At 40.4% G+C, this 13259-nt stretch overlaps 1 protein-coding gene across 5 annotated transcripts; it reads right to left on the bottom strand.

Moving 5' to 3' along the window:
- Positions 1–18: 18 nt before the first annotated feature.
- vill (villin-like) lies at positions 19–13220 on the bottom strand. Of its 5 annotated transcripts, XM_040043951.1 has the most exons (20): positions 11888–13220; positions 7564–7644; positions 7356–7430; positions 7059–7258; positions 6534–6642; positions 6115–6225; positions 5052–5257; positions 4870–4948; positions 4674–4772; positions 4287–4440; positions 4040–4140; positions 3791–3928; positions 3527–3685; positions 3096–3275; positions 2841–2986; positions 2342–2486; positions 1815–2003; positions 1509–1577; positions 1056–1343; positions 19–381 (listed from the first exon to the last, which is right to left on the bottom strand). In XM_040043951.1, exons 1-20 carry the CDS (start codon positions 11924–11926, stop codon positions 268–270), a joined length of 2682 nt encoding a protein of 893 aa, XP_039899885.1. In that variant the 5' UTR covers positions 11927–13220; the 3' UTR covers positions 19–267. The 5 variants fall into 5 exon arrangements, with proteins under 5 accessions (XP_039899885.1, XP_039899881.1, XP_039899883.1 ...); XM_040043947.1 differs by having other exon boundaries at positions 3527–3928; XM_040043949.1 differs by lacking the exon at positions 11888–13220 and adding an exon at positions 10700–11805 and having other exon boundaries at positions 3527–3928.
- Between the last annotated feature and the right edge of the window lie 39 nt (positions 13221–13259).

Genomic DNA, 13259 nt, shown 5'->3' with positions numbered 1-13259 from the left:
GATAAATATAAAGCAGAATAATTAAAAAAAAATAATCTTAGAAATGTCAGTCACGTCCTTTAAATTATTACAAGTTACATTCATGGTCATAATCATAAATACCATTTGTTAAATCTAAACAACTTGGGATGTTGGTCAATTTTTTTTTTTACCCCTCTGACAGCAAAACAAAATATTGAGATGAAGGTCAGAAGCTAAAATGCTGCCGTATAGTTTGGTTTACAAGCGGATTTCTCAGCAGACAGGCTGGAGATGTGTGATTTCTTCTCAGAAAATTCCTGCTTTCTTCTTTAAATCATTCTGGCGCCACTTTGGCAAGCGCTGGAAGTCTGCGCGAGTAGTACTGAGCAGGTTCTCAAAGTCCAGGTCAGATAGATAATCCTGCCAATCGGAGCACAGAGGATGGGAAACGGTTAGACTGACCTCTGCTGTACACAGAGCTCTAGGCACAGACAATAGCAAGGCCTCCCACCCTTTCTTGGAAAGCCTCATATTGTCTCTTTGTAGTGTCTTTGTGTCTTTTTGTGGTTGTTCATGACTCGCTAGAAGCATTTTATGTGGCTCTGCAGTCACTTTTAATCTCTTCAGAGTCACTTTTCATCCATTTGCAGCTGTTTAGTGACCTTTTCAGTTGATGATTAAAATAGCTTCATTTATATTACTACATGTTAATCCAAATTCAGAGCAATGAAAGAATCCCATCTGATGGAAATAATACTTTTAACTTGCTAACAAGTGCATATTATGTTTTTGTGTATGCTAGACAACATATCACACGATTGGTGGCTGTGGAGTTTTGACTTGAAATGGCAGTACAGTCACAAAAATCTGCTTTGCTGCAGGTAAACATACTAAATAGGTGTCGAATCATATTGAAGTCTTTTTTATGGTGACGTGATTAATTTTACTAAAAAAAAACCAAAAACAATAACTTCTAAATTGTAATTGTCATGATTAGACGTCACTTTTAAAGGTGTTAATTAATGCCCTGAGAAGGACGTTAAACAATAATCAAATGCTGATTTTTACCATTTATAATTGATCTGCACACACACCTCTTTCTGGGTGGGATCCACTCCTTCTGGTAGCTCGTCTGGAGTCTTGTTGATGAGGAGCTCAGGGTCAAAAAACTTTCCAGCTCCAGAAGAGGACAAGGAACTAGCAGAGGAGGAGGACATCCCAGACTGGGGTCTTGTAGGACTAGAGGGTCTGGGGAAAAAATCTGTTTCATCTTGGAAGTAGGCCTTGTTGGGTGGCGGAGAAGTTAGGGGGCCCCCAGGTGCTCTGTAACCACCCCCACCTCCCCCAGCGGGAGTCTTGTTCAGCTTAGTGTTCTTCAGGTCCTGCAGCCACGAAAGAGAAGTTTTACAGAAGCAGTTTCACAAAAAAACAAAGGTAAACCTCCGAGATGTAGACATTCACAGGTTAGCAACACTACTATATATGACATTAAAGATGTTAGTAGGTATTACAGCTGTGATATTAGCACATCAGTGTGAGTCACTTACTAGAGTGATCTGTGTGATAGATGTTGAATCACTCAGCTTGTTTTTCATCTCCTCATAGGAGTTGCCTCCCTGTTCAGAAGATCATCGGAACCAAGATTCGTCACAGTAAAGGTTAGTAATCGTGCAGTGACTTTTTCATCTTCAATTAATCCATTGAATCATCCACTTGTGTTTGTAAGTTGTTCCTAGCTTCTGAGATGATTAAATCAATTGATTGCATGTTATTGTAATGGGAATTTGTAATGCCTTGATCATGCTTTCTATGGGATCCCAGAAAGATGAAAGGGGAAACTGTTATAAACTCACGCTCCACTTGTGGGGATCCCACGCGTTGAACCATCCGGTGAAGGTGGGCGGCTCGTATCCCTGTTTGACAAAGATGATGGGCGTGTCAGGGTCACGTCCAGCCGGGTGAGTTCTCAGGTAATCCCGCGCGCTGTTCAACGCCTCTTTGGTCTCATACTCATAGGAGGAGTTACCGATCCACAAGAAAAGCTGAGATTCCGAGACAGAAAACAAGAAAAAGGGACAAATTACTCAAAGAGTCTGCTGCGTAAGTTGCCAAAAACTGAGCTTTAGGCTTGATTCTGTCTTTCCGTGTGAAGTATTACATAAATAACCTTGAGCTGAGTCACTACCACCAGTATAAATTAATTAGAAACCATAGAAGGAGGAAACAATAAGCTTGTGTAATACAGTATAGTGTTTGTTTCATATCTATCAGTCAATGTGCAGTGAGTTTCACAATCTTCCTGATGAGATGCTCATAAACAGGAAGCAGGCCCCAAATCAACAGCAGGGTCTGACTGATTTCAGCTCCTTTGATCGCTTACCTCTTCCCAGGTGTCCAGCAACATGACGTCATCTTCATCTAGGTCACACTGGGCGAAATCATCCACCTCAGTAATCTTAAAGCGCCCCGTCTGATTGGAGCATTCGAACAGCCGGGGACTGTGAAGCGGCTCCTCCCTCTCGAATCTGAAATGACACAGGCCTTCCTGTTGTAACAGCAGATAATCTTCCCTCTCTCTCTCTCTCTCTGTGTATGATGACATTGGGCATATTCCACTGACCTTGGTATAAATATAATCCAGGCAGATTTAATGTAAGCTTGGAAGTGGTTCAAAATATGATTAAAGGGCCTTTTTGGATGAATCCTGAAGTCCTTGCTAATTTGTTATTATACTGGCTATTTTTTTACTTTCTGGACCCAGACTGAGCGCCCTTCATTTTAAATACTTGACTGCTGGAGTGTGTTGTTAAGCGAAAAGCCAAAAATATCCTATTTTTGTCACAATATGCAAAAGCGATGCTGCCATTAAAATATTTTACCTCCTGTCACTGGCATAGGAGCCCTTTCCACCCAAAGCTATCCAGAATTCAGCAGGTTCCTGGCCCTCCATCACCACCCGCTTCTCATGCCTGGACAGCACATCAGACATCGCTTTCCCCATCTCTCTCTCATCCCCATTACAGCCCTGGGATAGAAGCAGAAATCAGGGGGAAAATGGTTTTAATGTGTCAAATGCAAACTAAACTAATATTCATGTTATTTCAAAGCCTGCTACACAGCCCCATGATGCATACCTTTCCATACCACAGGTAGGAGATATTGTCAGTTTTCAGCAGGAAGACGTCATTGGAGCTTAGAGAAGCGGCCCTGGCCACCACCTCTGTGGCTTTAGTATTCAGCTCATTAGTCCCTCTCACCTGGAAGAGCCTGGCATCTTTGGCAGGGTTAACCACACCAGGTCGACCTGTTCCTCCCTTTAGACACACACACATTGAGTTTCCAGTTTCTTTCAACTTTTATTTAAAGCTTTGATCGATCTATTTTTGCATCATGGATACTTTTATTGTATCCGTGTAAAACTCATTTTTAATTTAGATTTTGCTGGATTACTTCCATGTGTCATAATTTCACACACAAACCATACAGATATTTTACTTTTAGTCGTTGGTGAGAATTTCTAATCCAGTTAAGAATCATTTTCAGTGTGAAAATCATAAAATCATACCTCAAAAATGATAAGTTTGCCTTTGAAAATAGCCAGGAAGTGGCGGGGCTCCTTTCCCATGACCACTCTGACCTGAACTGGGGCTCCATTGTACTTGTTATCAATACTGACAGCCTGGAAGGCGCTTGCTGCAATCTCATCGCTTGTGGCATGGCGTCCCTGAAGTAACAAAGAAAAGAAGTTTACACATTGAAGGTGCTTGTCAGTTTTCCAGAAGCAGGAGGAAATGGAGAACAAGGAAGCATGGATTGGTTTGACACTGACCTGCCACATGTAGAGTATGTACTGCTGCTGGCCTGCTCTTTTATATGAATACAGCACCAAGTAGCAGTCTCCTCCATAAAACTGCCCGTAGGTTTTTGGGTCTATTTCAGCCAGTTCCAAATTCTCAATGCACCACACCTGACACAGGCAAACAACAGCTCAAACAACACGCAACAATGCAACTGAAGTCTGAAAAGTATCTGCACTGTGTTTGTCTGCATTCGTAGATTCCTGCATATGTTTTCCCACCTTAACGTCTCCTGATGCATCGTCCACCATGCGGTACTGTGCTGCCAGTTCAGGGCGCGCGTGGAGCTCCATCACGTCAAACTTTCCGTCGTCGACCTTAGCTGTGCGGACACAAAATGTTCAGAGTTAATGATGAACAGCATAATATCAGCAAATAAGATTAAATAGCATATCAAGAGATAATATGTTAACTGTGCTGGGATTTATTTTGAAGAAGTGGATTGAGCAGTAGATTTGAAGAGGCTACCTATCTTTCCAACGTTGTGTGTGGTACCCAGGCCCTGAGTTTGGTCTCTGTCTGTCCAGGATTTGAACAGGTGCTTAAAGATTGCTGACTCTGCTCCCTCAGCCATCACCTCCACAGTGGTGCTGGCTGGGTACTTTTTTGCTTTAATGTAGCTCTGTAGGAAAAGATTGATGGACAAAGCTTGTAGTGAAAAACATCTCCAAAAAAGCACATAAAAACTGAGATAATCCCCTCAAGCCATGCGATCCTTGGAAAAGAATAAAACGATGAATTTATATTTATCCAAAATCATTTAAGGAGAAAGAGGATTAAAATTTACACAATTAATTTATAAGACAGAACAGGAGGCACTAAGAGATCCTTGGTGTCGTCATTCTGTATACTCACCAGTGCCCGATTCATAGCTCCTTGTCGCTCTTCTTTGGAGGCCTTCTTTCCTTTCCAGACCATCACACTAGACCCTTTGTTGTCCAGAATGAAACAGTCCTGAAACCCCAAAAGAAAAAAAACATTGAAACTGAACCACTTTTCTTTTTTAATACTAGCATCTAGGGTACATTCTCAAAGAGTGAACACTAATTACCGAGGATTTCAGAAGATCTTGTGTCAGAGGTTGTTTGGCCACTTCTTGAATCACTAGATTCCCACTATTGTCATAAACGCTGAGGAAAAAAATCAGAAAAAATGGGTGTGATATTGGTAAATAGTTGAAATCAATTTCTACAGTTTTGTGTGAGCAATGCAGTGGAAGCATAATGTACTTACTGGTAGAGTCGGACACTGTTTTTCTGCGCACTATCAGGCACATCATCGGAAGTGGCCTCCTTCAGCTGTGCCGGTTTTGGTCCGAGCACAGTCGTCAGGAATTTCATGAGCTCGGGCGAGCTCCGCTCATCTCCTCCCTCCACAACACCGATCTGAGCGCGACCTCCGCGTTCCCTGTCCCGGATGTCCTGAGCCAACAAGACCGCCTGGAAAGACGGAGGGAGAAACAAAGACACAAAAGTGAAAACTGTTCGCTCAGTGACAACAGCGACTTAAAGGTTCATGTGTTACACAAAAATCTACACTATCACTGTAAAAGAACTGGTTGTTATATAGTACACATATCTCATTCAAACACATGCACTTTTTCTGTGCTTAATGTTCATCTAACATTGATACTCAGGGTTCAGTATTTTGCCCAAGGAAACTTTTGCATGCAGACGGGAGCAGGCGGAGATCAAACCACCTGTTTTACCTGATGAGCTACAGCCACCCCTAAAAGGTAAATGGACTGATTCTTATATAGCACTTTTCAAAATAAATAAAAAAATAGCTGTTGGTTTTTCCTTTTCTGTTGTTACCATTCCTTCCTAACTCTTCTTGCATGCATGTTTCCAATTTCACAGACAACTGAAAGCTTACTGCTAAAGGCAGTGGTGTACATTATTGAAGATCCACAGCCGACAGAATTCAAGAATTTAAAAAAAAAAAATCACTTTACAGACACTTTCAGTGCTCCTTAATTTTCCAAGGGTTTGCCACAGTGGATGGATGCACATTTGATTTGGCACACCTTCTATGTCCTTCCTAATGCAACCGAGGCCCTGAGTTCATAAAATTTACTTGACACACAAGAATAAATTAAATTAGTCATTAGTCAATCTAGTCATTCTCCCTTAAACAGAAACAGCCTTAGTGCAGACATATTTTTATCACCTTTCTGTTCGTAAAATGTTAAATTTCTTTCCTCTTTCTCACTTTGCTTCCACGCTGTGCATTTTTCACGAGATCTGAGTACTTCTCGTGCCGCTGCTTATTGTAACCAATCAGTGCAGAGGATTACCTTGAGCTTCTCTCTTCTGTTGCTCTGGGGACCGTTCCACTGCACTATAGCTTTCCCGATATCCAGAAGAAATATATCTCCTTTGTTAAAGCTGCTCCATGACACCTCCACCTGCATGGAAAAACACACACAAACGCAAACACAGTGGAGAGTTGAATAACTGATTGTGCTTCATTCAAACGGACAGTACACACCGTCTGAAACAATACAGCGTATTAATTAATCACACTCTCATACCACCCCTCGGGCAATTAACACCTACACAGACAGCTACGACAACAAGACATAATCTGTTTAAGGAGGGGTGCCAACACCTCTCTGTAGCGTGACTGTGTGAAGCCACTGATAGCAGCAGAGGGAGGCAGGGAGTAAGACTCTCGTAAAGCCTTTCATATCTCTTTAATTTGTTTTCTGAATACCTCTGTTGCTGTGACATCCTTCCTCCCTTTGACATGCAGCAGTCGCAGGACGTTGTAGGCGTTTGTTTCAACGTGGTTGAAACCTGAGGCCACTCCACCCTTCTTGTAGCTGTGGAGAGAGAAGTTTACTTTACCAAAGTTCAAATGCAATAAAAATATAAACCCAGTGACTTGAAACTGAATGGACATTTAAAAAAATAAAAAATTAAAGGAACATTTTTTTTCTTATCAGTATGATTTTCTTCTTTGAGGTTGTATAACCATAAAGCAAACATGCAACTAAAGGTTAAAGGTTAATAAATTGGGCAAGAGAAATTGGTGTTTTTTAATGCTAGGCCTCAGAAAACAAGTGTGTTTTGTGTCATAATCATTTCATAGAGGCGGATTAGTGTTGTAAGCCATGACTCAGGAAGATTACAACATAAGTGTGTGTGTTTTTGTGTGTGTATAGGAGAGACTCATTCTCTTGAGTATATCACCATCCCCCTTTCGTTCAAACACCAGCTGCCTTCATCGGGAACTCACATCAGGCCATTTTTGAAGTAACTCCTGAACCGCGGTGACTCGTAGCCCTGCACCTCCCTGTACTGGACCGGACTCCCACCCAGGTACTCGTCCAGCTGGGTGACGTAGATGGCAGCAGCACCTTGTTCATCCTGAGAGGAGGTTCTTCCAACCCAGTAGTGGATATCAGCAGACTGGCGGGAGCCTTTATTCTCACTTATCTGATGATAATAATGAAAAGCATGAGAGGTGACACATATATGAGATATATGTATATATATTTATATATCTCATGAAATCACCCAGTTTTTTACTCACATATAGAACTATGTAACAGTCTCCCTCAAAGAAATTGCCAAAGGCCTGAGGTGGAACGGGATCCATTTGCATTTTCTGAGTAAAGAAAACAACCATTTAGACCTCCAACAAATATGAGATTTCAACATGCCGCAGCTCTACATAAAGCTCAGCAGTGTGGACAACAATGTCAACAACATAGGGTGCGTGTAATGCGTTTTAGACTCACATTGACGGTCCATATCTGAAGGCCTGGCTTTCGGCGGACATTTTTAAATGCATTATTGTTTTCATTCATCATTCTGCTGAACTGTAAACATAAAAACAAAAAAACACATGTGTACTTATCGTTATTGTCACAAACAGTTGACATATTTGCATGAAAACTATTGATGAGCGTCTAATGTCTTAATTGTTATAGATTAAACTCAAAATATTCTCACTGTTAAATTTGAATGTAGGTTTGCTAGGGTTTACATACTGTGTCATCACATTTGTTAATGCCCCAAAAAACACATCTTTATGCCACAATGTGACAGCAAGCTGTTAAGACGCTTAGCGAAAAGTTTTTTTGTTATACCGCGGTTATAACCAGGTATCTGTTTATAAGATATGTTTATAAGATATAAGACGGACATAACTTCTAGTTCTACAAAATGATGTCACTGTACATGTAAGTGCCTTTAACCTACACTAGCTTTAATGGCCAGAAGGGGGCAGCTTTTCATAATGCGAAAAGAAGTTGTAATGTCCACAAGAAACCTCTGACATGGTTTTACTACTGTAGTAAACACTCTTCTAATGAGTTTATGATCTTGTTAGTTTAAGCACAACACAGGGCAATATTCATTTAGTAAATTATGACAATATTTAAAATGAAAGAGGACGTTCACTGTTTGACTGTAGTAAAAAAGAAAAAAAAAATCTTAAAAATAACAGGTTTTCTGCACTTTCTTTTAAGCTTGTATTTTTGTTAGCCAAGGCTAGCAACCCACTTAATACACAGTCATTAATGCATACACCTTATTAATCAAACCAGGTTGATAGCGTTAGCATAAACTGATTAACTACAACAAGAAATATGGTCAAGGCCTTTAAAAAAAAAAAAAGAGGGTAAAAAAGCAGAACTTAAGAGATGACATCATGGTGGCTACAGTCAATGGACCTTTCACTGTGTTTTGCCATGTGATTAAAATAAGCTATCCCTGTTACATAATGATCTCCTTTTTATTCATGTTGTCCACTGACACCACCACTAGCTTGTTTTAGCTTTTCAGCAAAAGGTAATAGCTAGCTAGCTGTGGAAAAAGAGTAAAAACTATAAGAATTAATTAAAGCTTGTTGTTTGTTTGTTTTTAACTGTTTTTTGCAAAAAGAAGAAGAAAAAAGTAACGTAAAATAAAACAGCTAAATGATATAAAATTAGCACAAACTCTGAAGAGATAAATACTTAGAAGACTAACTAGCACACTGAAAAATACATGTTCACTCCTGACTCCTTAAACAGTACTTGAACAGAAAAAATATTTCACTTTAGAGACCTCTTCCTCACTCTTACTCATCCTGGCATCGCTGTCTTTTCACTGGAAACAGATGTCTCCAAAATGACAAGTGAATGCTTTCAAAGGACTGACTCTCTGACAGCAAAGCACCTCTAATCCTGCTAATGAGTATCAGCTTGGTGCTGTAGGAAAATACAAGCCCTGCAATCAGCGGTGCTTTAACAGCCTCTTGACTGGGATATCAGAAACAACAGCACTGATAAGCAAACAGTATCACCAGCTGAGCCAACGTTAGGCTGTATGGAAACAAGAACATATTATGAACGCACTTGCAACACTGATGCCATAATATGACATTGTGAAACAGCTGGAGTAGATGTGGTTGAACTTATTCTTGGGATAAGTAATATAAAGCACTATTACATGTACTAGCTCTAATCTTTGTTCTGGGTCTAGTAATAAAATATCTATCTGGGCAGTGATTGGTGGTGTGAGATGAACACTTAGTTAACCACACCCTTTATAGTATTATTAACAGGCTCTGGTATTTATGTCTTCTGATAAAGCGGTGACACATACTCGACAAACAAAAGAAGCAGGTGAGATTTGAAAATGAAGAGACAGCACTTGAGCTTAAATAGCTAATTTTAAGCTAACGTCTTATGTTAGCTTATAAAGCAATTAATCAGGTTGCGTATGAGCAGCTTTAAAAAGAGATTATCCAAGTTTAGGCATCCAGTAGAGCTAGGTGCCAAAAGTGTATGTTGCCAAATGTACATGTGAAGTACAGGTGTAATATTGACAAAAATATAAAGACTTAAAATATCTAATCGTAATGAGTCGATTGAAATATCAGCTACACAGCAAAAATTTATCTAGATAAAGGTCAAAACAGGGAGCTCTATCAAACATAATGACCCAAGTCCAGTGAACAAAAACAGGGTGTGTTTTATTGCTTTTCAACTCAACTTTGTCTAAATTAAAAAGTAATGCAATCTCAAAGTGTATGTAAACTTGTGCTAAACTTTGGTCGTGCCCTGTGACCTTACTATCAGCCATGAGACTGGAGGGCGTCTGTTAACAGCTTGACAAATAAACACGATACATATTTAAATGTCATTCTTTTTATTTATTTTATTATTTTATTGTTAAAACGTAGTCCCCAAATTTTATTTCCCTTTTCTTAAAAACAAGGTACACCCTGTCCTGCACGTTTGTCCATTACCCATTAGATTTTGACAGGAATGCCATAGTTCCATTTCAAACAGAGCACACATTCAGCTGTAAAGTGTATGTACACAGAGATTATTCCTTATAACATACGGATAAAAAACAAACATCTAGATGAAGAAGTGACGCCACTGTGATATTTGATTAATTGAAAGTAATCACCTCAACTACGATCATGCCTGGTTGCCAGTTATCAGTGGCTTCAGCTGTGGTTGCAAATCCCTGTTATAAAAAATAAATAAACTGTGCAATCTGATCCCTGCTTAAAACAATTACTGAAAACTTGAGCAAATAACACAGGAAAGATAAACCTGCGAGCGGCATTGCTTCTATTACTCAGACAGGAAAGACTGGTTCCCTATCAATTAACCTGCATTGTCCTTTGGTGGAGCATACACAATCACTTTTGTTAATGCTGCACCGTACGTATTTCTTCAACTCGTGTAAAATCACGTTCCCCCCCCCCCCCCCCCCCCCCCCCCCAAACCTGTGTTTATAAAATCCTTAAATGTGATAATAAAGATGTTATTCTTTCCAGATTTCACTGAGTCAGTGAAAATAAATAGAGGTGTGTTCACAAAGCAGAAAACAAGGTAGCTATTCTCAAAGAAATAGTAGTAGGATGGGTCTTACGTTGTCCTGTGACTGCCGTGGTGAAGTCCTGGCTGGTTCCTACAAGTTGTGGAGATAGTGATTTATGTAAAAGGTCTGTATTTATAAGATACCGCTGCCTTTTCCTCTTATGCGCAAGCTGCAGTGCGAGGCATAGAGGGCTGGATGTATTTGTTACCACACCCAGGTATGAACACACCTGCCATCTTCTATCTCGATATTTACAGTGCCACGGTGTTAGATACGCCCCCTCTCATTTCTTCCCAGCTGTCACACTTGATGCAGGTGGAAAGGGAGGTGTGTGTGTGTGTGTTGCACAATACACCACAGAGTCAAAAAAAGCCACTGAGACAGACCCCAGCTTCACTCGGTGTCCTGATTGTGATTTATAGAAGCCAATCACAGTTGTGTTTATGTCTGAGTCCTCAGCAGCACAGTGGGCATTACAGGGACCACTTGACACCAATTATTCATTTTACAACCGTTACAACTAGCAGATGGGGGAATTGGACTGAGGGAGCTCCGAGTGCTATTGGAAAGGAGTCAGATGCTTTTCCGTGGCTAAATCTCTCGTTCTGCGCCTACTCACACCGACACTTGAAGAACGCTTGACATTATCGAAGGTTTACAGCACCGGGCGTTCAAGCTCCCAGTGGAGAAGGTGTTGGCAGATTGTGCTTACATTTATTTGCAGAATGTGCAGATATATTAAAAGTTTCATCCAAAGCCATTTGCACAGTAATAGAAAGGGGGGGGGACATTATTCCTAAGCCATACACTGAAGTTAATGTAATGAAACAATCATGGGTTGGTTCCTTAGAAAGTTAAGAACACCCTTGAGAATAAAGAGTGCAAGAATCTTCCAGATCTTATAGATCAGAATTGAAAAGAGCCTGTGAATGCTGACTGCTGTTAAACACTTCAGAATCAAAGCTCTTTTATTTCCCAACCAAGACCACCAAGCCCTGCATCTGCTGGTACCCCACACATTTACAAAGTAAGTGAGCAATCTTTTAAGTCCCCTTAATGTGCATTGCAGTCGGTGCTTAAATCACAGATCAGACTATCTTGCTGTTTTATGTTCAGCGTTACATCGCTTATGCTTGTCTTTGTGTCATATAACTCACACAATCCCTGCCTGCGAGTCTGAACACTACAGTGTTATATAACCATCTTAGATCACAAATTGAAAGCTAAAGCTTTTCTTACCTTTGACCTCTCACTTCTTCGTTCACTCTTGGCTTCCATTATGACCAGAAGATGACTTAAACACTGCACCGAACTTCAGTCCCTGCATATCTGAGGAGAAAAGAAACAAGCGTTCTCCAAGCTTGTACAAAGGGCTCGGTAATACCTAATCCACTGCTGCAGTAAAAGTGGCTGATACGCCAGCGGAAGCTAAAAGTTCACATCAAGATATCACATGAAGCTAAGCTCTCCTTTGGTTGCACATTAACCAGCTCATAAATGCTCGTGCTCATAAATTCATGTACTTAACCCAGCAGCCACAGCAGAGAACAGCGGAGCTCAAGTGTGAACTTCTTGGGATTTCCTTGGGTTTACAGTTTTGATTAAAACACAATAACATCAGTTCCTTTTGAATAAAATTGTAAATAAGAAAACTGTGTGAGAGCCAAAGACCTGATTGCAAATGAAAACACTGAATGTTTTGGCAATTCCTTCAGTTAGCATCATTAAGAGCTTTTTCATCCATGTTAAAATGTCACAAACTACAGTGCACAGAGCTCCAGCACTGATTCTTCTGGTGAGATTTTCAACTCAAATGAAAAAATGTTTAAGGCAAACTCTTCCTTCAGTTGCTTCAAAATTTCTCCTAAAATATTAGAAATCCTTGTCTCCTCTGCTAACGTTAAATACAGCACTGATAAACTATGCTATATCTAGACTTTCATCATTATCTGCACATTATCATTCATTTAGAGTCATGTTTTCTGGCCAATGAGAAGAGTCAGTTGGCCTCCAGTGTACGCTTTCAGTGAGCCTGTGTGAACTGTGGGCTTCCCGTTCTTACCTGGTGTGCTCGTCTGCTGCTGTGGCCCATGTGCTTCTAGATTCAGAAATGCTCTTCTGCAAACCTTTGTTATTACAAGTGGTTGTGACTTACTGTTGCCTTCCCGTCTGCTCAGAGAAGTCCATCAATCTACTCTCCTGAGGCATCAACACAGCACCAACAACCATGCCACATTCAGCCATTTAAATCAGTTTTCTTCTTCATTCTGGTGCTCAGTTTGGACTTCAGCGGCTACCTTGACCATGTCTACATACCTACATCCACTGACTTGCTGCCATGTAATTGGCTGATTAGATATTTGCGTTAATGAGCAGGTAAACATTGTAATCAATGAAGTGTTCATATGTTTCTGCATGTTTTTAGGTTCATATATTTTGTGTTTTCATTTTTTTACTGTAGCTGTCACATTGCTGTGTTTTGGGCTTTGTTCATATGGCTTATTAATGTTTTTTTTCTGTGTTAAGGACATGGTTTGTTACAGAGGTTCGTGAAAGCTGGTGTGTGCAGCCCATGCATTAGTTGAATTCAGGCATCGCCAAATGCTATGCG

This window comes from Simochromis diagramma, unplaced genomic scaffold (genome assembly GCF_900408965.1).
Source record: "Simochromis diagramma unplaced genomic scaffold, fSimDia1.1 OVJJ01000602.1, whole genome shotgun sequence".
NCBI classification, from domain to species: Eukaryota; Metazoa; Chordata; class Actinopteri; order Cichliformes; family Cichlidae; genus Simochromis; species Simochromis diagramma.
The sequence above is the reverse complement of the archived record's forward strand: the minus strand, read 5'-3'. Positions and strand labels throughout refer to the sequence as shown.